The following is a 22,375-nucleotide window of genomic DNA, read 5'->3' as shown; positions in this document are numbered from 1 at the left end:
TTCCATTTCTTATCAGTCTTACACTTCTAATTCTCAGGTCACTTACTCAGCAAAAAGAATTTGTACATCTTAAGCCTGATGAATAATAAAGACCTGAGATGGTAAGTAAGTTTCATCTGAAGTAGTAGTGCCAATCGGCTGAGTTCTGAGCTCGCCTGCGGGTGCAGGAAGAAAGCGCTCAGGATTGATTGGTGATATCTGGCATGGGTGCTGTGATAGGACAGGCAACATGAGGGCCTCAAACTGGCCAATCCTGACAGCCTTTCCCAGTCTGAGCCCCACCCCACCCCCATTTCCCTGCCAGCTATTTAGTCAGACGTTCCTAGGGGCACACACTTCCAGAACCTAGCTTTTAATTATCAATGTTTTAAATACAAGGAGGATAATCAACTGTTCATGTGGAGAATAGAGGAACAGCAATCACTCACAGATATGACCACTCATCCACCGATATCAGGCTTTATCTGAAGATGTATTTAGAATTTTAAAATCTGAAAATAAACATAGTAACTGAGTCCCTAAGCTCACTTAGATGTTTCATAGGATGGAAAAAGTGACAAAGGCTCTTAATAGTTTCCTAGGGTTGTCCTAAACAAGTACAACAAACTAGGCGGCTTGAAACAACAGAAATTCATTGTCTTAGAGTTCTAGAGGCTTGAAGTCCAAAGTCAAGGTGTCCGCAGGGCCATGCTCTCTCTGAAACCTGTAGAGGAATCCTTCCTTGCCTTTTCCCAGCTTTTGGTGGTTTGCCAGCCAATTCTTGGCATTCCTTGGCTTGCAGCTGCATCACTCCAATCTCTGCTCCACCTTCACATGGCCTTCTCTCTGTGTCTCCCTCTGTCTTCCCACGGGCATCTTCTTATAAGGACACCACTCACATTGGATTAGGTGCTTGCCTGCCTCCAGTATGACCTCACCTTAACTAAGTACATCTGCAATAGCCCTATTTCCACATAAGGTCATATTCTCAGGTACTGAGGGTTAGGACCTCAACATACTTTTGAGGGGGACACAATTCAACCCATAATAGCCCACAGACCAAAGAAGGGTCTGGCTATGGGATCTTGAGCTAATGGGACTAAGAATGACTTGTAGGCCAATTGCTAAAATGGTACAGACCAGAATCTGGCATTGCTGCATCAGGGAGGGGCCTCCAAAGGCATGGTGGATTGAGCTAAATTGGACTCCCCTCTACACACAATCATTCTGGAAAACGAAGAAACAACAATAGAGTTGAGCATAGAAGAAAGGAAGGGGTCTTTCCAGAGGTTGCGAATGAAGAGGGAAAGTAGAAATCAGAACGGTGAAGGAGTACCAGGCCCTGGCAGATAGGTGCTGGGCTTTCCACCCCGAGTAGGGACAGACATATAGTGAGGTGGAAAGCTGTAACTGAAATGTCCACACAGAGACATGGATGGCTGCCCTCTTCATGTAGAGTGGACTGGAAAAAATCCACCCATCTGTTCGAGAAGCTATAAGAAAGTTTGTTACCTGCTTGGATGCTTGGTGTAATGACAGACACAAGCAGCCTCTAGTGGGAAACCTGAAGTACAAGACTTTGTCACACTGAAGTGTGGGGTCCAAATTTATACAACCTACCTGATGTGGAAATCTCCACCTAAGAAGCTGATGGTAAAATTGGTCCAGGACCAGTGAAACAAGCTGAAGAAAACGCATAGCTGCTCTATGGCGGCATATCCACAAGCCAGGTGCACAAGACTCCCGCAGAAACACTACAACCCCGCTCATATACATGAGCTTGTAATAGACATTTAGAACCCACATGAGGAAAAAACACCTCTGCAATGCCTGCTGGACCTGCAGGAGAGGATCTTCAGGCTTTTCGTTCTACAGTAAACCACCATCTGCCCACACAAACAGGAGCGATTGTACTGCACACAAGTTATGTCACCCAGTCTGAAGTCTTCCCGAGGCAGCTTTCCCAGTGAGGACAGAATCCCTGCTGCCCCTCAGGAGTCTAATATACATCCTTCTGGTTTGACAAGATCTTATTTTCTATGAACACAGCACAAATCAACCAGTGTGATTAATAGGCACCTACAACTGCCTTTACCTCAGGATATTCGCTGTGGCTTTCCGTTCTTGGGGAAGAAGATCTGGGTCTCGCAAAACTTCTTCTAGCAAGTTTAGGACGTTCATCTTTAGTTCGTTGTTGAGTTCAAAATCCTATAAGATGAAATGGATCTTTTTAAATTTTAGTTTTGAAGGGTTTAGCTCCATGACACCGTTCCTCGTGACAAATTTATGGAAATTAAAATGTATGGGCCCTAGACCCTTCCCCCTCCAGAGATTCTGACTTAGTTGGTTTGGGATGGGGCCCTGCCACTAGGCTCCCTGGGGGATAGGAATTCCTCAAAGAGACATGTGTGCCCCTTAGCCTGGAACACTGCCTCCCCCCAGGTTTATTTCTATTCATCTCTCAGCTCTAGGAGGTGATACATTTTCTCCCAGGAGCCTTCTTAAGTTGACCGAGTGGGATAAAGAGCTTTTCCTTGGTGTTCCCATGGTACAACCTATCATAACTTACTGTACTATAAGGGCTGATTTAATTGTCTGGTTTCCCATTGGTCCGTGAGTAAGATCAGTAACTGGGGCATAGCAATAGCTAAAAAAAAGATTTTTGCAAGAATAAAATCTGTCATTTGGGCAGTGATTTGAATGAAGAACTTCAGTACAGATATGCTAAAGAATAAATGATACACACCAATGGGGCCATGTCAAACAAACACAGGAGTGAGGTTGAAAGGGTACCCACCCAGCAAAGTTGGGACCATATGAACACCAAAATGATTAATGAGAGTAATAAGTAATAACCACCTGAATCAAAACCACCTGCAAGTCCCTACTGATGCCCACAAACAAATACATAAATAGAGAAATACATAAAGAGGGCGGAAGAGAAAACTATTCTTTACAGTGGACTTCCAATAAATGCAAAGGAATATAAGAGTTAGAAAATCACCATTTTTGACTAAAGCAGTAATAACTGATCGGGTAAGGATCATGAATAGATGCTGAAATTTATGGGGAAACAGAATTAATAGTGTCAGAGTACTCCCCCCAACAATGCTACCATTAGAGATTATTTATTAATTACAAAGGAAGAATCTGACAGATGCCACCTGAACCAAGTGATCAGAGTTGCCATCACCAGTAATGGAGCAAACCAACATCATGCAACCACTAGTGTAATGTTCCGTGAAGAATCATCACTTAGTATTTTTGTCGCATAATCTCTCACCTGCATTGCGAGGAAGCACTGACCTGCACACTCCAAAAATGTTAATGTCATCAAAGACAAAGAGAAACTGAGAAACTGGTCCAGTTTAAAGGACACCAAAGGGACCAGAGCTAAATGCAACAGGTGAGCCTGGATTAGATCCGGGATCGAGGGGGAACTGCTACACAGGGCATTACTGGGACAACCAGCAAAAACTGAGTCAGAACTATGTACTAGTTGAGAGCATCCTATCCATGTTAAATGGTCCTGAATTTGATCATTTTGCCGGGGCTGTTTCAGAGCAGGTCCTCGTTCTTTGTTGGGGTGAGGGGAGGAGAGAGAGAATGTGAGAGAGAAAAAGGAGAGGGAGGGAGAACACACATGTGGTAAACATGTGAACTATCAGTGATTCCAGATGTGTATCCGTGCACTTTGTTTAATTCTGACATTTTCTCTTGATTTGAAAATTTTCAAAGTAAAAAGTTAATAAAAAGGTAAAGTTGTAGTTCTTTTATTACATGCATTCTCATAAAATACCAACAGCATACTGGCAGCATCCTGGGATTGTCAGGTATTCAGAGGTGAACTGAATGCTGCCATGACTTGCTTTCAAGATCTGACTCTGACAGACGATCTTTGTACATGCAGGCATGAGGGTTTATTTTCCCTCCTATATAAAGTTACCTATTATAAGTACATTTTAACTTTAGGAAAACTAATTTTGAAGCACTGACATTCTGAATTCTTTTAAATGATTAGAGAGAATATTGCTAATTGCAATGGATCCAATAAAAAGAAAACAGCATACTTTTACTATATTTAGTAAATTAGGAGCATAAAGTCCATAATTCCACAAATTGTAGACAATGCAAAAGTCTAACTTAACTTGAACTGAATATTTGTGAGCCTCAGGTTGGTGGAGAACAGTGTCATTCATTTTTCTCAATATTTCACTTTCACTGTTTGACAATCAGTACCATTTCTTCGAGAACAGGAGCCACTAGGGCCCCAGGCAACACCTTCAGCTGATAAATTTTCCTAAAATTTCACCTACTTATTGTCCAACAGCTTCTTGGTTATTGCTATTCTTTTAAAATGTATGCGAGGAGGAGAGAGTAATACCTTGCTGCCGCTCTTTTCCTTTGTCCCCACCCCCCAATTTCAAAGGTAATGGGAATGATGTTTATAAACAGTTAATGATCTCACCTACTTCAATCTTCATGCACTACCAAAGGATTTCTCAGCCACCAGGAGTCTTTGCTTAATGAATATTTGATATTTATTATTGAGATGATTGAGTCCTGTAGCTATATTGAATCTCTCAATGATGCAAATAATCTGATTATCATAAATGGATTAGTGTGAAGGACATCAAGCCAGTGTTTGGACCTTGTTGGGGGCTAATTAGTGGTTTAATCAACAAGCATCCCCAAGCACCTACTGTGTCCCAACCTGGGCTCAACAGGAGGAATGCTTCTGAGACCCCAGGAAGGCAAATTCTGTGAAAGGTCTTGTTAAAGAAAACAGAATGTAATTTGATTATTCTGAGCTCTGGGAAGACTAGCCTAAGAGAGACCTTTGCAAACTTGGTGAAATCTGCCCAGACACTATCTGAAGCACAACAAACGGTTACAGGTGAATACTCGCTTTGCTGAGGATGTAGCTAATATGAAGTAGATTAGCTAATGATGGCTGACTATGAAATGTAAGAATTCTCACTCATAATTTTCCTTTACACTTGCACAGGCTTTTATCACGTTCAAAGTGACCTTCTGTATATGATTTCAGCTCTTCCTCAGCCGACCCAGGGGCAGGTAAGGCGGGAACTAAGATCCAGTTTCACACCCAGGCGGCTGAGGCTGACAGAATGTGATCACGTGGGGTGAGATGAGGCACACAAGGACGCGGCCGCGCGGGGACAAGAGCACAGATCTTCCACCTTACTTCCACCTGCGCTTCGCAAACTGTCACGTGCCCACGAATCACCGCGGATTCCGGTGCACCAGGTCTGGAATGGGGACTGAGACTCTAATTTTCTAACGAGCTCCTGGGTTTTGCTGGTCACACTTTGAGTAACAAAACTTTGTCATTAAAAAAAATTCATGCAAAAAACAACTCAGAAACTGATAACAATCTGAATCCTGTGATGTACAACTTAGAACGTAAATTTTTCTTTTTTCACCAGTGCATGTAAAATCCAGAATTGGCCGTTCAAAAATCCCTGTTAAAAACATAGTACCTACTACTCAATGAAAAGAAATCTGAATCAGCTAAAAGGCACTTGCCCTATTTAAACCCAGAGGTAGATTATTCACAGTACGTCTGCCTGACCGCCATTTTGTAATTATCTAGAATCTCATTTTTGGCTACATTTCCCCAGGTCCTGAAATGGGAAACCAGAATACTGGGTGGTGGAGGAACACCGGCTCCTTGGCAAAGTCAGCAAGCAAGGCGCCCACAAGGTGGCGCTCCTGGGTCGCCTGGCTCGTCGGGAGTCGGCAGCGCCTTTCCCGGACCCGCGGGCGGTGTAGAGCGAGCCGGGCCCGAGCCAGGGAGCTTCGGGGTAAGATGAGTGAACCCCGCGGCACCCAAGAGGGCCTGCAGTTATCCCAGCAACAGCTTACTTAGGTTAGTTTTCATTTTCCAATTCATCAAGCAGGGCTGAGGAGGCTGAAGACTGGAAAAAAGAAACCACCCTGTTTTCAAAGAGGCAGAGCCCAGAAAATGTGAGACTTTTACATTTCAGTCTCTAAATAGGAGACTATAGCTCGTGTTCTTTCAGCAATTACTGAGCACCTCAATACCTAGGGCTCTGGGGGAGACACAGAACAGCCAACAGAAGGCTGGGCGAATGGAGGAGATACTAACCAATGAAATCCAGGGAGAGGGGCTTTAAGAGGGGGGCATCCCGGGCTTCCCTGGTGGCGCAATGGTTAAGAATCCATCTGCCAATGCAGGGGACACGGGTTCGATCCCTGGTCCGGGAAGATCCCACATGCCACGGAGCAACTAAGCCTGTGCGCCACAACTACTGAGCCTGCGCTCTAGAGCCTGCGAGCCACAACTACTGAGACTGCATGCCACAACTACTGAAGCCCGTGCGCCTAGAGCCTGTGCTCCTCAACAAGAGAAGCCACCACAATAAGAAGCCTGTGCACTGCAACGAAGAGTAGCCCCCGCTCACCACAACTAGAGAACGCCCGCGTGCAGCAACGAATACCCAACGCAGCCAAAAATAAATTTATTAAAAAAAAAAAAAAGGGGGAGCATCTAAAAGCAGGTGAGACCCTGGTGCCTGACTGAGTCTTAGGAGAGGGGCAGGTCTGGAAACCCCCTGTAAAGAGGTGACAGCTTAAGCAGAGTGTCCAAGAGTGGAATGTGGCACACAGCAAACGCTTAGGAACAAAAAGTTACCAACCGATGATGCGAGAATCCTCCTGGAGAGGTAAGCTATTGGGACATAAGGATATTTTACCAAGATTTTATAGACTCTACTCAAACACATTCAAAAATGATTAGGAGAGTCAATATTTTCTCTAGGTTAGTGAACAACTCCTGAGGTAATTATCATAACTGAGACTTAGTGAGAGTTTGCCACACGCTAGATGATATTCTAACCACCCTATTATCTAATTCAACCCTCAATAGCAACACAGTTACAATCATTATTATTCCCATTTCACATATGCGGGAGCCAAAGTACAGAGACTTTAAGTATCTTGTCCAAAGTCGCACAGGTAGCAAGTGGCAGACCCAGGACACAAACCTGGGCAGTGTCAGCTGAAGCCTGAGTTTTTAACTGCTACATAAGGACTCTCCAGAAACAGTGGTTATCATTGAAGAAGCACTGGTGGCTTGGGCTGAAAGACACATCCGAACAGTAGCTGGTTACCGTGCTGAGCCTGGAACTATCTCCCACCTATACTAACAACCTTTTGAGACACAGATCCTGAGGCTGAGGTTTGTATGAATAAGACTAGACTATAGAACAGAAAAATCTGTGAGGCAATAAATCAGATTCTCTAGCACTTTAAAATTAACCCCTGTTGATAGTTTAGACACCTTGGAAATTACCTTCATTCTTTCAGGAGAGCAGGGTAATAATTATAATATACTACATATGGCCAAGGGAACTCTAGGACATTGGGAAAGGCTGATTCAATAAACACAGTTTGAGGGTAAAGAGAATTATGAGAGTAATTTTCTCACTGTAATCAGTACAGTGTATTCCTAACAGTGGCCAGAGTTTTTAAAAGGAAAGTGGAAATACTGCAGAGTGGAGTAAAACCCCATAAATTTTAATACCTAGACCGAAAGACTCATAAAGAAGGGGCTTAGGATGTGTTAGGCTCAAAAATAAGAGCCTAAGGTTTGACTTAATGATTTTCAAGAAAAGGAAAAGCAGCCTACTGTTTCCTGCCTTCTTGACTACAGAAGATGACAATTTTAATTGAAATTGTGGTGTAGATTTAGGTTAGATCCGGGCCATTTTGTCAAATGGGAAACTGAGGCAAAGATGCTGACCAATCTTCCCAAATCTACACAAATCTACGATCTCCCCTGGATGTTAATGAACTAAAAATAACAAGCCTCGGGCTCCCCTGGTGGCGCAGTGGTTGAGAGTCTGCCTGCCAATGCAGGGGACACGGGTTCGAGCCCTGGTCTGGGAAGATACCACGTGCCGCGGAGCAGCTGGGCCCGTGAGCCACAGTTACTGAGCCTGCGCGTCTGGAGCCTGTGCTCCGCAACAAGAGAGGCCGCGACAGTGAGATGCCCGCGCACTGCGATGAAGAGTGGCCCCCGCTCACCGCAACTAGAGAAAGCCCTCGCACAGAAACAAGGACCCAACATAGCCATAAATAAATAAATTAAATAAATTAAAAAAAAAAAAAAAGCTTGCCTTCAATTTAAAAAAAATAATAATAATAACAAGTCTCTAAAACAGTGTGGTTTTCAGCTCTTCTGGGAAGGGGAAACTTCCTTTAGAACTTTAATGTTGACACCTGATCCCAGGGGGGATTGTGCTGGCTGAAAGCTGGTATGGGGGACCCTGCCCATTACCTGCCTGGCCTTGTCTACCTGCCACCACCCTGGTTTGCCCGCCTTCTCACCACCTCTGGGCAACCTTGACTCTGAATTGGGGTTTCTCACTGGAAAAGTGAACGGTAGAGTGTTCCAGCATTTCTCATCACCGAACTACAAAAATATTTTAACCACTATAAAATTTGGTTTTGTCTGCACTATAAAAAGAACAGCCTGGGACTTCCCTGGCGGTCCAGAGGTTAAGACTTCACCTTCCAATGCAGGGGGTGCGGGTTCGATCCCTGGTGGGGGAGATAAGATCCCACATGTCTTGCGGCCAAAAAATCAAAACATAAAACAGAAGCAATATTGTAACAAAATCAATAAAGACTTTCAAAAAATATGGTCCACATCAAAAAAATCGTTTAAAAAAAAAAAAAAAAGAACAGTCTAACTGAAAATTTTAAGGAAGGGCATTAAGTTTGGAAGGAAACCCTACAAAGCAATACCATAGTAATTCTAAACTTTCCAATACCTGTTCAACACTTACGAGTTATTAATTACTCATAAGATTTAGAATCTTCAAAGAGGGACAGGATAGATAGGAAATGTGTGCCTGACTGTCATGTAGGAGCTTATTATGTACCAGGAAAAGGTAGTAAAATCCAGATATAATTAAACCCCAAATCTGGTAAGCATGGGTGCTCCTGGTGGGCCCTCAAATATTTGTTGGATGAATGGATAAAAGTTCCTGGGAAGGGTTCTTAACTTCGAGACAAGTGGTAATAAGCTACCTAATTCTTCTTAAACTGGCAGCTTGGGAAATTAGTTTAGCAGATGTGAAGTGGGAGGCTACGCGAGGAGAAGGCACAATGCAAAGTGTGGAAGCTATGTCAGAACAAAAATAACTGGGAAGAGGCAAATGGCAAGGAATGACACCAACTCAGCGAGAAGGAAAAAGCCATGCAGAAAATCATTTGTTTGATCATTTTCTAACATGACTCTGCATGTGAATGACTTGCTAAAATTCAGCCTCTGGACCTGAAGAGCTGTGTGTATAAGAATTTTAAATATTGCCCTACAACCTTGAAATCAGATAGCTCCCAAGCTTACATCTTTAAGGTTCAAAAGAGAATCAGCCTGTTTAAAAAGCATTCATCAGAAAAAAAGAGAATTTTTCCACATGCTGTGTTTTCCATTGGTTTCTAGATAGGTGGTTAATTGATATGGATTGTAGCTTTCAAGACAATGGCAAGGATTGGAGGGAGAAAGAAGAGTTTGGAAGGGCCTGGTTTTTTTTTGTTTGTTTGTTTGGGTTTTTTTTTTTTAACGTCTTTATTGGAATATAATTGCTTTACAATGGTGTGTTAGTTTCTGCTTCATAACAAAGTGAATCAGCTATACATATACATATATCCTCATATATCCTCCCTCTTGCGTCTCTCCCTCCCACCCTCCCTTATCTCACCCCTCTAGGTGGTCACAAAGCACCAAGCTGATCTCCCTGTTCTATGTGGCTGCTTCCCACTACCTATTGATTTTACATGTGGTAGTGTATATATGTCCATGAAGGGCCTGGTTTTAAGCCTGATTTTGTAAACTTCTTAGTTAATTAATGCCACATGCCAAGAAAATTTAACTCGAATAAAAGCCTTAGGAAAACGCTAGAATGTGTTCTCTAAGCTATGCTTTGTTCTCCCTTCCTGGATTCATGAGAGGGGAAAAAACTGATAAACAGCTGGTAGGTTTTCCCCACAGAGAAGAGACTCAGAGTCATAGGAATGTGGTAGAATTAGAACCTTTGACATCCATCCAGAGAGAAACTTTACACCAGGAGATGAAACATAGGTTGGTGACAGACTGGGAGCAGAGTGGAGAGGAGAGAAACACAAAGGAAATGGCAGCAGGTGAGATAACACCTTGGACCTGAATGAACAATTTGATGGACCAACGTTAAGCGGGCTCCTTAACGGAGCGGAGTCCTAAGGTGACTTAAAGTGATGGAGGGTTGCTAGTCCTGAGGACTCAACTGCACGCCATGGTCTCCAGAAACGCTTCCAAGGTCCAAGAGTGATTATGAGCATGCAGAATGTACACTGGGAAAAATGAGGACCCCCTATGGCACTTTCATCAGAAAACTCTTACAGCAGAGATAAGAAGCTATCAAAGTACATAAAATCCCATGTGTGCTTCTCCGCATTTTCTCTGTCAATAAACTCCATCCACAAAAGGTTAAAGAATCCCACTAGTTCTAAAGGGAAAACTAAATTTCTGTCTCAGCAACTAATGGAAACTGAAAGTAAGTTCCATTTAAGACACGGGTTTCTTAAACTCTTAATTCTATTTCACACTGACTTGAATAAATCCTGTTGTAAATGTCTTGCCAAGCATTTTTTAAAAGACAAGCATGGAAAGCTTAAGGAGAGTTTAAAGGATAACAGTAGGGATGCATAAAAGATAAGAAAAAGCTCTGGTAAGCAGTTCAAGGAACTAGGATCTTCTTACTTGGTTGTTTACTTGGACCAGAGAAAAAGAGTTAGGATCTGTCTTCAAGATTTAAAAAAAAAATAAAGAGAACCCATATTTATCAGATAATAGTTTCTTATATTTTATATTTTCTAGAGCAATTTGACAAATCATTCTTTTCTGCAGAAGAACCCCATACAGATCATTAGGCCAATTTTACAAATTTACAGTCAGCACATACTGGGATCAGACTAGAATTCAGGTTTCCAGATTTCTCTCCTCACGTGAGTCCTTTTTGATCCAGAAATTAAAGTGAAATGTGATGCTATTCTGAGGGGAGGAGAGAACAATGTCAAAAACAACAACAACAAAACCCAGCAGGATCAAATACTACACAGGTGAAAATAAGTACCAGCCTATGTGTCCAGGAAATCAGGAGGAGCCAAAAGGACTTTAAGTTGCTGTCCTAATTAAACTAAAGAGAGCATTCCCTATTTCATTTTGGCTGCCTTCGTGGGAAGTCTGAGCTTGTGAACTAACGCTGGTTTGTACCTGGTGGATGTTTGAGATTTCATAGCTTAGGCATTCAGAGGACAACGGTGGCGGTGTGGCCAGCTAGAAGCAAATGGGGACCAATTAATAAGGACGAGACTAATATAAAAGGTATGTGGCCCACGGATTATATTCCCATTTGGTGATTTTTATAAAAGCATTTGCAAGGTTGAAGCAGTAGATGACTAATTTATCATTAAAAATAAATTTTTCATAGCTGCCAGCATGTCACATTGTGACTGAATTCTCTCTTCTTGTTCCCGGCACCCTCCCCCCAGAACCCACTGGCAGGGGAAGGCCCAGAAGCCTCCTTGTACTTAGGGGCCCCTGAGCGGTGGGGCTGCATCCCGATCCACCTAGGATAGTGGGGTCTGGGGTCCCGAGGCCTGGAGAATAGCGGGGGTTTTCTGACCTGTGACCGTGGACAGCACCAGCCCCAACTCCTGCCCTGGCCAGTGACCGGCGGAGACTGTTAATCACTGTCTGAACGCAGGAGGCACTGCAGTGGTTTCTGGAAGGGAGAAAGGGCTCTGCCCCATGTCAACCTTTAGCAAATACAAATCCTTTGTCTAAGTGACACAGAGTCTAGGACGAAAGTAACTTTTCTAAGAGAAGACTTAGAGGAAGCAGTGTCAGTGCTAACATATGATACGCTCACTGTTTTGAGTCAGAAGTGGCTTTTTACTTTACACTTTTGAGCGGTCTGCATCCCAAGCGTTGGCCGGCGAGATGGGGAGGCTGTGAGATGGTTGGTTACGAGCCTGAGCTGGGCAGCCAGCAGCCCGGGTGCGAAACCTGGTTCTGCCACTTGCCACCTGCATCATCTTGGGCAAACTGTTTCATCTCCAACCTTCAATTTCCCCATCTACAAAGCTGGGATTATACCTTCCCTCTCTCAAAAGGCTGGAGTGAGGAGTAAAGGACTTAGTATTTGAAAACTGCTTAACAATACAGTATTGTTAAAGAATGTTTTGAAAACACTGGGAGTCTGTCATTCAGAATGCATCGTCAGAGAGGAAACTGCCTTCTAGGTGGGGGGTTAGGTTTTCAATTTCTTGTAAAAGATGGTATGTCCCATATTGTAACTAAGACAATCTCAAACCTCAGGCTGGCTCAGAGATCATTTGCCTGGAATCCCATCACCCCTCCTCCCAGCTCGTGCCAGGGGCACATCTCCCCTGGGAGTGGACATGGGGAAATCTCATCCAGCTGTGGTGAGGATTCGGGAACGGGGCGTTTGTAAAGTCCTGGGCATCTTCAGGAGAGTGAGGTCAGGAAGCACCCACGTGTGGCAGAGAGTACTGTGGACAGGGAAGCACTCTTTCTCCTGAGAAAACTCCAAGATCAGGCAACCCTACTCTGAAGGCTGCCTTGTGAGTGGAAAGAAGATCTGTGGCCCAGGAGCAGACACTGGGCAGTGCATGCGGACAGGGTAAGTCCTCCACGGCAGACTCGTAGGAGCGGGTATAGACAAGGAGGGGGCTGAGCCCGAGGAGAGGACAGGGCCGGAAGCAGGCAGAGAGCTGTCCGTCGAGGCGATGGGAGCTGCCTGTTCAGTAGCTGGTTCTTTTTTATGCATTTCATTCTCCCGCCCACAACAAAAGTCTGTACTGTGCTTGTCCTGGTCCAACCTCCGTTTCAGATTTGCAGCAAAGGATAAATCTGAATTTAGTGCTTTAATCTGAGGCTGGATTTTGCGTTTTACTAAGCAACGTCAACAAATTAAAAAATTTTAAAGGGCCCCCTGTCATCTGTCAAAATAAGAAACAGAAGAGATGAAATGATAAACTCCCATTTTAGGACACCCTGATCCCTGAGGTCTTTGAACACACTAAGCACTGGCCATCACGGCAGCACCCACTTTTCTGCCTCAATAAGTCAACAGGGCATGTTCCCACTGTACCGCTGGCCTGGGGCTGCAGGCCCAAACCAAACCTAAGGATGCTCATTGTGCTTCCTTACTGGGAAAAAGCCATCATCTCCTCTGTCAGATTTATAACCCCAACACCAATGTTACATAAAGGTTTTGCTTTTGTCTACATAAGCCCAGTATGGGTGTGTCCCCCTTCAGCAGGCTCACTGGGGCCATAGCGGGGACCACCCATCAGGTTCCTGCTTCCAAGGAACGGGGCACTGCAGGGGAGCGTGGAAAGAATTCTGAGCCAGACGTCAGAGCTGGGTCTGGCTCACTGCTGAACTTCTGAGTGGCCTGGAACTGTGTTTGTTATTCTGTAGCCACTAGTCACACGGGGCCAGAGGCTACTATTCTGGATGCTATGCACGTAGAACATTTCCACCGCTATAGAAAGTTCACTGGGCAGTGCTGATCGAACCTCCCTGAGACCTAACGGCTTCACTGGTCAAATAGGGGTAATAGCATTTTGTCTGAAAGCCTGGGTGCAGCCCAGATGCACCCTCACAGGGCTCTACCGAGAGCAGCCATCCGCAGTGTTCTGAGGATCCATCTAGAACAGTTACTCTAACAGGAGTTACCTTCCGTAACCCCTCACAGTCACAGGGTGGAGTAAGTAGCACCATCCCCACTTCATAGAAGAAAGGGAGGCCTGGGGGAGCGAAGCAGTTTGCTGACACACGATAGGGAAGGGTTTCAATCCAGGCAACTTTGACTCTGAAGCCTGTGCTCTTACCCACATCGTCCTGCTTTTCCAACAAGATCCTGAAGGCCCCTCTGCTCGGGATCCATGGAACATGGACAGACGGCCTGGGTTCAGCTCCTACTAGGACTTTTGGAGGCGTAAGAACTTTCACCTCTGCTGCTCTGAGTGACTACGGAGTGGGGCTGTGAGGGCTGCTAATTCCTGTCTGATACCTCAAGCTACATTTATTTGTTAATTGTGTTCAGAAAGTGTTATAGAATATATTTTTTAAGGTTATACAATAATATTTATTTTCCGTTTAAAAGATTATTTTGGGCTACTCAAATACAATAGGCTTCATATTAGAATTTTTGAAAGCTGTTGTTTTCCCTAAGCACTCTCTCACTCTGACAATCAGTTGCAGATGATAAAAATTTACTAGCTTTGTCCTTTCTTTGTCCTTTCCTTGATACACGTATGGTAGTTAATCTAGTTTGTAAAGGATACAAGTAAGAATGACTATAAAGTGACACTGTCACCTCATAACTGCCTCCTTTTAAGTTGACCTGTTTTTATACCCTACCATGCAGCTAATAGACAGTAGCATACAAATAGCCTTATAGAATATATTTTTTAATGAAAAGACTAATAGGGTCTGTGTGAGTATGTGTATATGTGTGTATATATTTCTATGATAAAGTATATATAAAACCCTCTTATAAATGTATACATACTTACACCCTTATGAATATAAATTTTAAAAGTATCATACACAATGTTAAAAGTAAAAGAGCAAACTGGGGGAGGTAATAGAAATAAAAGCAAAAATAAACAAATGGGACCTAATCAAACTTACAAGCTTTTGCACAGTAAAGGAAACCATAAGCAAAACGAAAAGACAACCTACGGACTGGTGGAAAATATTTGCAAATGATGTGATTGACAAGGGCTTAATTTCCAAAATATGCAAACAGCTCATACAACTCAACAACAAAAAAACAACCCAATCGAAAAACTGGTAGAAGATCTAAATAGACATTTCTCCAAAGAAGACATACAGATGGTCAATAGGCACATGAAAAGATGCTCAAAATCGCTAATTATTAGAGAAATGCAAATCAAAACTACAATGAGGTGCCACCTCACACCTGTCAGAATGGCTATCATTGAAAAGTCTACAAATAATAAATGCTGGAGAGGGAGGAAAGGGAACCCTCCTACACTATTAGTGGGAATGTAAGTTGGTACAGCCACTGTGGAAAACAATATGGAGGTTCCTCAAAAAACTAACAATAGAGTTGCTGAATGATCCAGCAATCCCACTCCCGGGCATATACCTGGACAAAATAATAATTCTAAAAGATACATGCACCCCTATGTTAATAGAAGCACTATTCATAATAGCCAAGACATGGAAGCAACCTAAATGCCCATCGACATTTATGATGGACATTTATGAATGAAGAAGATGTGGTAATATATATATATATATATATATATACACACACACACACACACACACACACACAATGGAATATTACTCAGCCATAAGAAAAAATGAAATAATGCCATTTGCAGCAACATGGATGAACCTAGAGATTATCATACTAAGTGAAGTAAGTCAGAAAGAGAAAGACAAATGCCATATGATATCATTTATACGTGGAATCTAAAATGTGACACAAATGAACCTATCTACAAAACAGAAACAGATTCACAGACATAGAGAACAAATTTGTGGTTGCCAAGAGGGAGGGGAGGTGGGAGAGGAATGGATTGGGAATTTGGGGTTAGCAGATGCAAACTATTATATATAGAATGGGTAAACAACAAGGTCCTATTGTATAGCACAGGGAACTATATTTAATATCCTGTGATAAACCATAATGGAAAAGAACATAAAAAAGAATGTATATATTGGGTTGGCCAAAAAGTTACAGAAAAACCCAAATGAACTTTATGGCCAACTCAGTATACGTATAACTGAATCACTTTGCTGTACAGCAGAAATTAACACAACACTGTAAATCAACTATACAAATTTTTTTTTAAAAAGAACAAACTGGGGGAAATGAATGTAATTGGCAGATAAAGGGCTTAATCCTTACATATAACAAGTATATAATATCAATAAGAACAATACTAAAAGTAACAGAAAACTGAGTAATGCCCAGGAAGAGGGACACTTGACTGGGAGGGGCCTCTCCAGTGCCAGAAATGTTCCATTTCTTGCTCAGGGTGGGAGTTGTACAGGTGTGTTCATAGGTAAAAAGTCATTGAGTTATACTCATGTTCAGTGCCCTTTATTTGAAGTATGTAATATCTCAATAAAATGCAAAAAAGCACATAAACTAAGGAGTTCTTCATCAGCAGCTAAATATGCTCTGGGTCCATCATACAATGAAGGTAAGAGGACTGAAGTGAGTTAGAAACATAAGAGTTGAGTTATTTTGATAAAGTCTGTGAAATTACTCTTGCCAAGGCGACCTACACTTCCTGTACCATGAACAATAATGAAATAATCAGGCGGTGGTACTATTTTTCATAGATCTCATTAAATTGCTCTGTAGGCCATCCTTCCCCACCCTTTAGGGCAGGCACTAAAGTCATCCAGAAGCTTTACTTACGAGAACAATCTCTTCAATCAAAATGTCCAATCGAATATATTAATCGAAGTTCCATTTCAGTCCAGAATAAGCCGTTTCCCTCCTGCCTCTGCCTGGCCTGCCTCAAACCTAGAAGCCCACATGGGAGGCCCCTTCTTCTCTCTCCACAACCTCCTCTCTGCTTTCTTGCTATCACTTCTGACCTTCCAGGGAAAGAAGGTAACCTGATGTTCTGGAGCAGGTGGAGCCTGGGCTGGTTCCTACTGGATGTGGTGGATGGGACAGTGGCTAGCTCCCCCTTTTGTGGCACTTGGTGGGATTTTTGGAGACCACTCTGCTGGAGACGTAAGGTCTGCTACCCCGACTCCGTCAATGTCTGGATTTTGCTCATGCTCACATCTACCCCAGTGTCTGGCACACTCTTGGGCTCAGTTCTTATTAGTAAATGAATGAAGGAGGTGAGAAAACTGAAAAGGGAGTAACAATATTCCCTCCATAAACTCCTTTGGGAAGAAGATTTTTATGTAAGTAGGCCATTTCTGTCTGACCTTACACTTTTAAAACATGTAGGCTAATTCCCTCTAGCCTACAATTAAGAAAATAAATGACGGTTTCATTCTCAGCCACTTGTCATTCAGATGGTACCCCTTGTCTGATGAAGCAAGTCGTAACCTGCGGACACAGCTGCAGGCTCCTTTATCAGTGCCATTCCATGGTCTGTAAAATCCCACAAACAAGTGGACAGAGTATTTTTTCAGAATTAGTTGATCAATAAGACAACTCAGGAAAATCAAAATTGCTATAGATTAAACAAACGAGACCTTCCACAGATACTCGAGTGTAGATCTGAGCTGTTTATAGCCAGCCTCCAAGTCCCTCCCTGGCTGTGCACAGAGGACACAAGCAGAAACGCTAACTCAAAAATATACACGCACCCCAATGTTCATAGCGGCATTATTTGCAATTGCCAAGATATGGAAGCAACTTAATGTCCATCAACAGATGAATGGATAAAGAAGATGTGAGATATACACACACACACACACACACACACACGCATATATACAATGGAATATTAGCCATAAAAAAGAATGAAATTTTGCCATTTGTAGCAACATGGATGGACTTGGAGGGTATTAGACTAAGTGAAATAAGTCAGACAGAGAAAGACAAATACTGTATGATATCACTTATATGTGGAAACTAAAAAATACAACAACTAATGAATACAACACAAAAGAAGCAGACTCACAGATATAGAGAATACCCCAGTAGTTACCAGTGGGGAGAGGGAAGGAGGTGGGGGGCAATATAGGGGTAAGGGGCTAAGAGGTACAAACTAGTGTGTATAAAATATGCTATAAGGATATATTGTACAACATGGGGCCAATATTTTATAATAGCTATAGAGTATAACCTTTAAAAATTGTGACTCACTATATTGTACACCTGTAACTTATAAAATATTGTACATCAACTATACTTCAATTAAAAAAAATTTTTTTAAAAAGCTCTACAGTCCTGAAATATGCAGACACCTTGGAATTGTGTGACTGACACGTAAGGCTGTCCGGCAGGACACCCTTAAGAAGGGTGTGGACACCTAGTGAAAACACTCGCTTTACTCAGATTCTCTCTACACACAGCCCTGATTTCTGGTCCACTAGAGGTTGTATTCTCTGTCTTGGCTGACTTTGGAAACTATAAAGGCTAGAAAATGACTTCCTGGAGAGAATGAACAACAGCAACATTAAAATATAAACTCAACCACTATTACTGGGCCTCTACCATGTACTCAGCATTGCGGAGCCGGTGAAAGGAGATACAAAGATCCCTGTCTGGACGGAGCTTCCAGGCTGGTTGGAGGGAGAGGAAGTGCGTATCTCTCCTGGCCTCAGCTGCAAGGGGTATAGTCATAGGCACCTATGTTGTACTTTATGTCCTTCAAGCTTCTTAATCCAACGTCACCTTTAATTCTCACCACTTCCTTAGGTGAGGTAAAACAGGGATGATTGTTCTCTTTTTTAGAGGGGGAAATGAGCACCCAGAGAGACTGAGTGACCAGCTCAGGGCCCCAGGGAAGATACAGTGGCGGAGCTGGAAGGAAACCACAGGTCGTCCCCGACTCTGGGCTGCCGCTTCTCCTGCTGGTCCATAGACAGGGCACACGGGAGAAACTCAGCTCGGCCTTGTGGCTGCACTTTCAACATGCAAGGAAAAAACTGAGTGAAAAAGCACAACAAAATGAGGAGCAATTAGGGCAGAGTATGTTCACAGATGAAAATGTTTAGAATCAGGAAAAAAAGGAAACATTTTAGCCTTACCAAATACTAAAGGCTAGAAGTTTCCAGGAGAAGAAATGGCATTCTAGCACTACCTTTGGGGGGATGGGGAGAGTTGAAGGAGACATCCTAGGGAAATTTTATATCTCTGGAGAACCAACACCCATACTTCTGCAACTCTTTATTTCTCCTGAAATAAGTTCAGGGTAGCATCTGCCAATATTAGTTACCTTTGATGAGAAATGAGAAATAAATGCATGATATCCAATACTTTGTAGGAGACTCGATTTTCTAGATCATTTGGAGACAAATTTACATCTTGTGTCACTGTGGCTTTTCTGTTTTCTACAAATTGCAGTGGTGTCCCTACTTAGTCTACCATGTGAGAAAAAATGCAATTGTTAGCATGCTGCACTGCTTTGTGAAATGAGGACAACTCCCTACTCATTTTTTTAAAAGCTACTACTTCAGGTAGCCACAATAATGCTACATTCTTCCTTATATGGACTCAACTGGTACTGAATGAATCAGATAACAAAACCCCTCTTGTCCCAGCCCTTCATGTGTGATGTGAAAACCAAAGACAACAAAGATGAGGGTTAACTGGCAGAGTCAGATTATAGCCCAAGTTTTCTGACCAGCAGTCTCATCTCACAGCTGGACGTTGCCTTTGGAAGAGTAGAGACCTTTAGATAAACCTGACATATATACACTACCAAACGTAAAATAGATAGCTAGTGGGAAGCAGCCGCATAGCACAGGGAGATCAGCTCGGTGCTGTGTGACCACCTAGAGGGGTGGGATAGGGAGGGTGGGAGGGAGGGAGATGCAAGAGGGAAGAGATATGGGAACATAAGTATATGTATAACTGATTCACTTTGTTATAAAGCAGAAACTAACACACCACTGTAAAGCAATCATACTCCAATAAAGATGTTAAAAAAAAAAAAACCTGAATAAAGGCATCAAGCTGTGCTGTTAATCCTTCTTTAAACACCGTGGTGGTCACCCTGCTTAGGGTCCCTCAAGTCAGGGGACACACTCCCACCTCCTCTAACTCACCTGGCTGGGGCTGTGCCACAGTGGTGAGAGGAGATGCTGGGCACACAATGGGGCCTCTAGGACCGTGAGCTGAACCAGCTCTGTCCACTGGAACTGTTTACTAATCCATTACCAAGAGCCTGCCTTGACCTGCTCTTGGTAACAACCCACTAAATTGATTCCTCTTTCCATTAAGACATTATGACTGGTCTGGTCTCTATAATGGTCACATAGGAAACGTAATGAATTTGGAGAAAGAGTACATTTTAATTGTAATTACATTTAAAATAAAATGTAATTAAAATTGAATTTAATTACATTTTACTTGCAATGTCAGTTGGATAAATAAAGGTTTTGTTTAAAATCCATTACCATATGAAACTCTATAATGGTGCTATGCCCTTACTGCTCTACAAAATTCAGAAGAGAGAATTAAAAGGAAAGCACTTACTTTCCCAAAATAGTCAAATAGCAACTTCTCTTGTAAGTATTGTTTACCAACTGGCAAGTAAAACCTAAAGTCTAAACCTTGGATCCAGGCCATGAGGTGTAATTAAAAGCACTCTGGCTTTGAAATGGACAGACCTGGGCTCAAGTCAAGCCTAAAGCAAATCAGTAAAGGGAGGAAAGGAGACCTGGACACTGACACCAGCAAAGAAAGTCCTAAAGCACCTGCCAAGAAGCAGAATGTTACAGAAACACCCTGCACCTCAAGTGCTTACACAGAGGACGATGGAGAACTCGGCTGAATGAGGAAGGTGACAGGCTGTGCACATGATGAAGTTATGCCAGGACCATCGAATGCTAACCGCAGATCCCCGCAATCCACTCACTCGTGCAGGGAAGGTAAGAAAAGACAAATGAGTGAGTGGTAAGAACTGCCTTTGGCACATCGGGGTCTAAATTTTATACTGTAATCCTGACAGGAGAATAGACTGGATGCCTCAGCAATTTGTACCATCCACACATGTAGCGATGTACCCCCTGATGTGGAGAGGGTCTGGGAAGCTGGGCTTCCCAGTGTGGTTCCCTAATTGGAATTGATTACAATGTGCTTTCCCATGTGTGAGCACATCTGAAGTAACAGGCTGCAAAGTATCTGAACTGTCCAAAGAAAAGATAACACCTAGGGGCTTTTTGGATTAGAACTAAAGGCCACCAGGACAATCTGAATAAAGAGATTCTTGCTTTCACATCAATCCATTTTCTACTCCAAGGGCTTGGTGCTATTCAACTTGATATTGCCTGTATGAACACATGTATACATGCATGTACAAGGTAGCTATCAAATCAGACGATAACATTTTGCTCTAAATCTCTTAATTATAAGTGACGGATTCAGTACACCAATCTCTTCCCATCATGAATTCTCTCTACCAAAAGTAAAATAACCCCAGCCTACTGTAATTTGATTTGTGGTACTTTTCCAGCTACTATAAGAGTTATATGTGAATTGTGAGGGATCCCTGTTTGAGATTTGAAAAAGAGGGCACTGGACTTCCCTGGTGGTGCAGTGGTTAACAGTCCGTCTTCCAATGCAGGGGACACGGGTTCAAGCCCTCATCCGGGAGGATCCCACATGCCACGGAGCAGCTAAACCCATGGGCCACAACTACTGAGCCTGCAAGCCACAACTACTGAGCCCACATGCCGCAACTGCAGAGGCCACCGTGATGAGAGGCCCATGCACCGTGGTGAGGAGTGGCCCCTGCTTACAGCAACTGGAGGGAGCCCGTGCACAGAAACGAAGACCCAACGCAGCCAAGAATAAAAACAAATAAATACATAAATTTATAAAAAAAAGAAAAAGAAAAAGAGGGCACTGGGGATTGATAAAAGGAAAGTGAGGCTGATGGGGAAGCAAGGTTAGAGCTCCTGAGGGAAGATGTGGAGGAGAGGAGGGAGCTGGGGCCAGGGAAACCTGGGCTGTGACTTTGAGTCTTGGTGTGAACTTGCAGGGGCCAAGCTGTGACCGGGGAAGAGAGCAAATTAGCATCTGCTCAACTTTGTCTATCGAAGCTACTCTGCATCTCTAAGCCACTGTCGGATCCAGGAATCAGAAGTCAAGACTCTGAGTCAAAACCCAGAGATGATGGGATGGACGGTCAGGTGCAAGAGAAATATCACTATCATGTTTTATCTGCAATGAGGCAAAAGGGATTCAAAGCAGCTCACTGAGACTGTGCAAAAGAGAGACTAGACATTTCCAATGAGCTAAGGATGGTTCTCAGAATTTGGGTCATACAGGATCCATTTTTATTTACTAAAGATGTGTAAGATGAAATGTTTACATACTTTATTTAATGTGCTGTCTTTGTTTTTATTTTAATTAGTATTTAAGAGTTGTCACAGGCTAACTGGTGGTGAGGTCCAAATCCCACTTGTTCCAATTAGTGAATTGTCTTGCCACAGGGGTTTCAGAAGCCTGGCCCTCGTGTGACTCTCTCTGATGAGCGTTCATTACCAAGGGCCAGGCGGTAGACCTCTGAGAATATAATGAAGTGAGCCATGGGAGTTCCTTGCATTTTTTTCTTTTTCTCTCCTCATTAGCTAACTCACATTTTATGT

General features: G+C 43.0%; 1 protein-coding gene across 8 annotated transcripts in view; it reads right to left on the bottom strand.

Annotated features, from left to right (window-relative positions):
- Positions 1-22,375, bottom strand: part of RASGRF2 (Ras protein specific guanine nucleotide releasing factor 2) — a 229,323-nt gene that overhangs the window by 31,348 nt on the left and 175,600 nt on the right. For all 8 annotated transcript variants that reach the window (XR_009502340.1, XM_059916673.1, XM_059916674.1 and 5 more), the window contains one exon: positions 2,075-2,187. Coding sequence is in view for 7 of the 8 variants with exons in the window: in XM_059916673.1 (XP_059772656.1) it covers positions 2,075-2,187 (113 nt within the window). In the remaining variant the exon portion in view is untranslated. The remainder of the gene's footprint in view (positions 1-2,074; positions 2,188-22,375) is intronic.

This window comes from Balaenoptera ricei, chromosome 3 (assembly GCF_028023285.1).
Source record: "Balaenoptera ricei isolate mBalRic1 chromosome 3, mBalRic1.hap2, whole genome shotgun sequence".
Classification (NCBI taxonomy): Eukaryota; Metazoa; Chordata; class Mammalia; order Artiodactyla; family Balaenopteridae; genus Balaenoptera; species Balaenoptera ricei.
The sequence above is the reverse complement of the archived record's forward strand: the minus strand, read 5'-3'. Positions and strand labels throughout refer to the sequence as shown.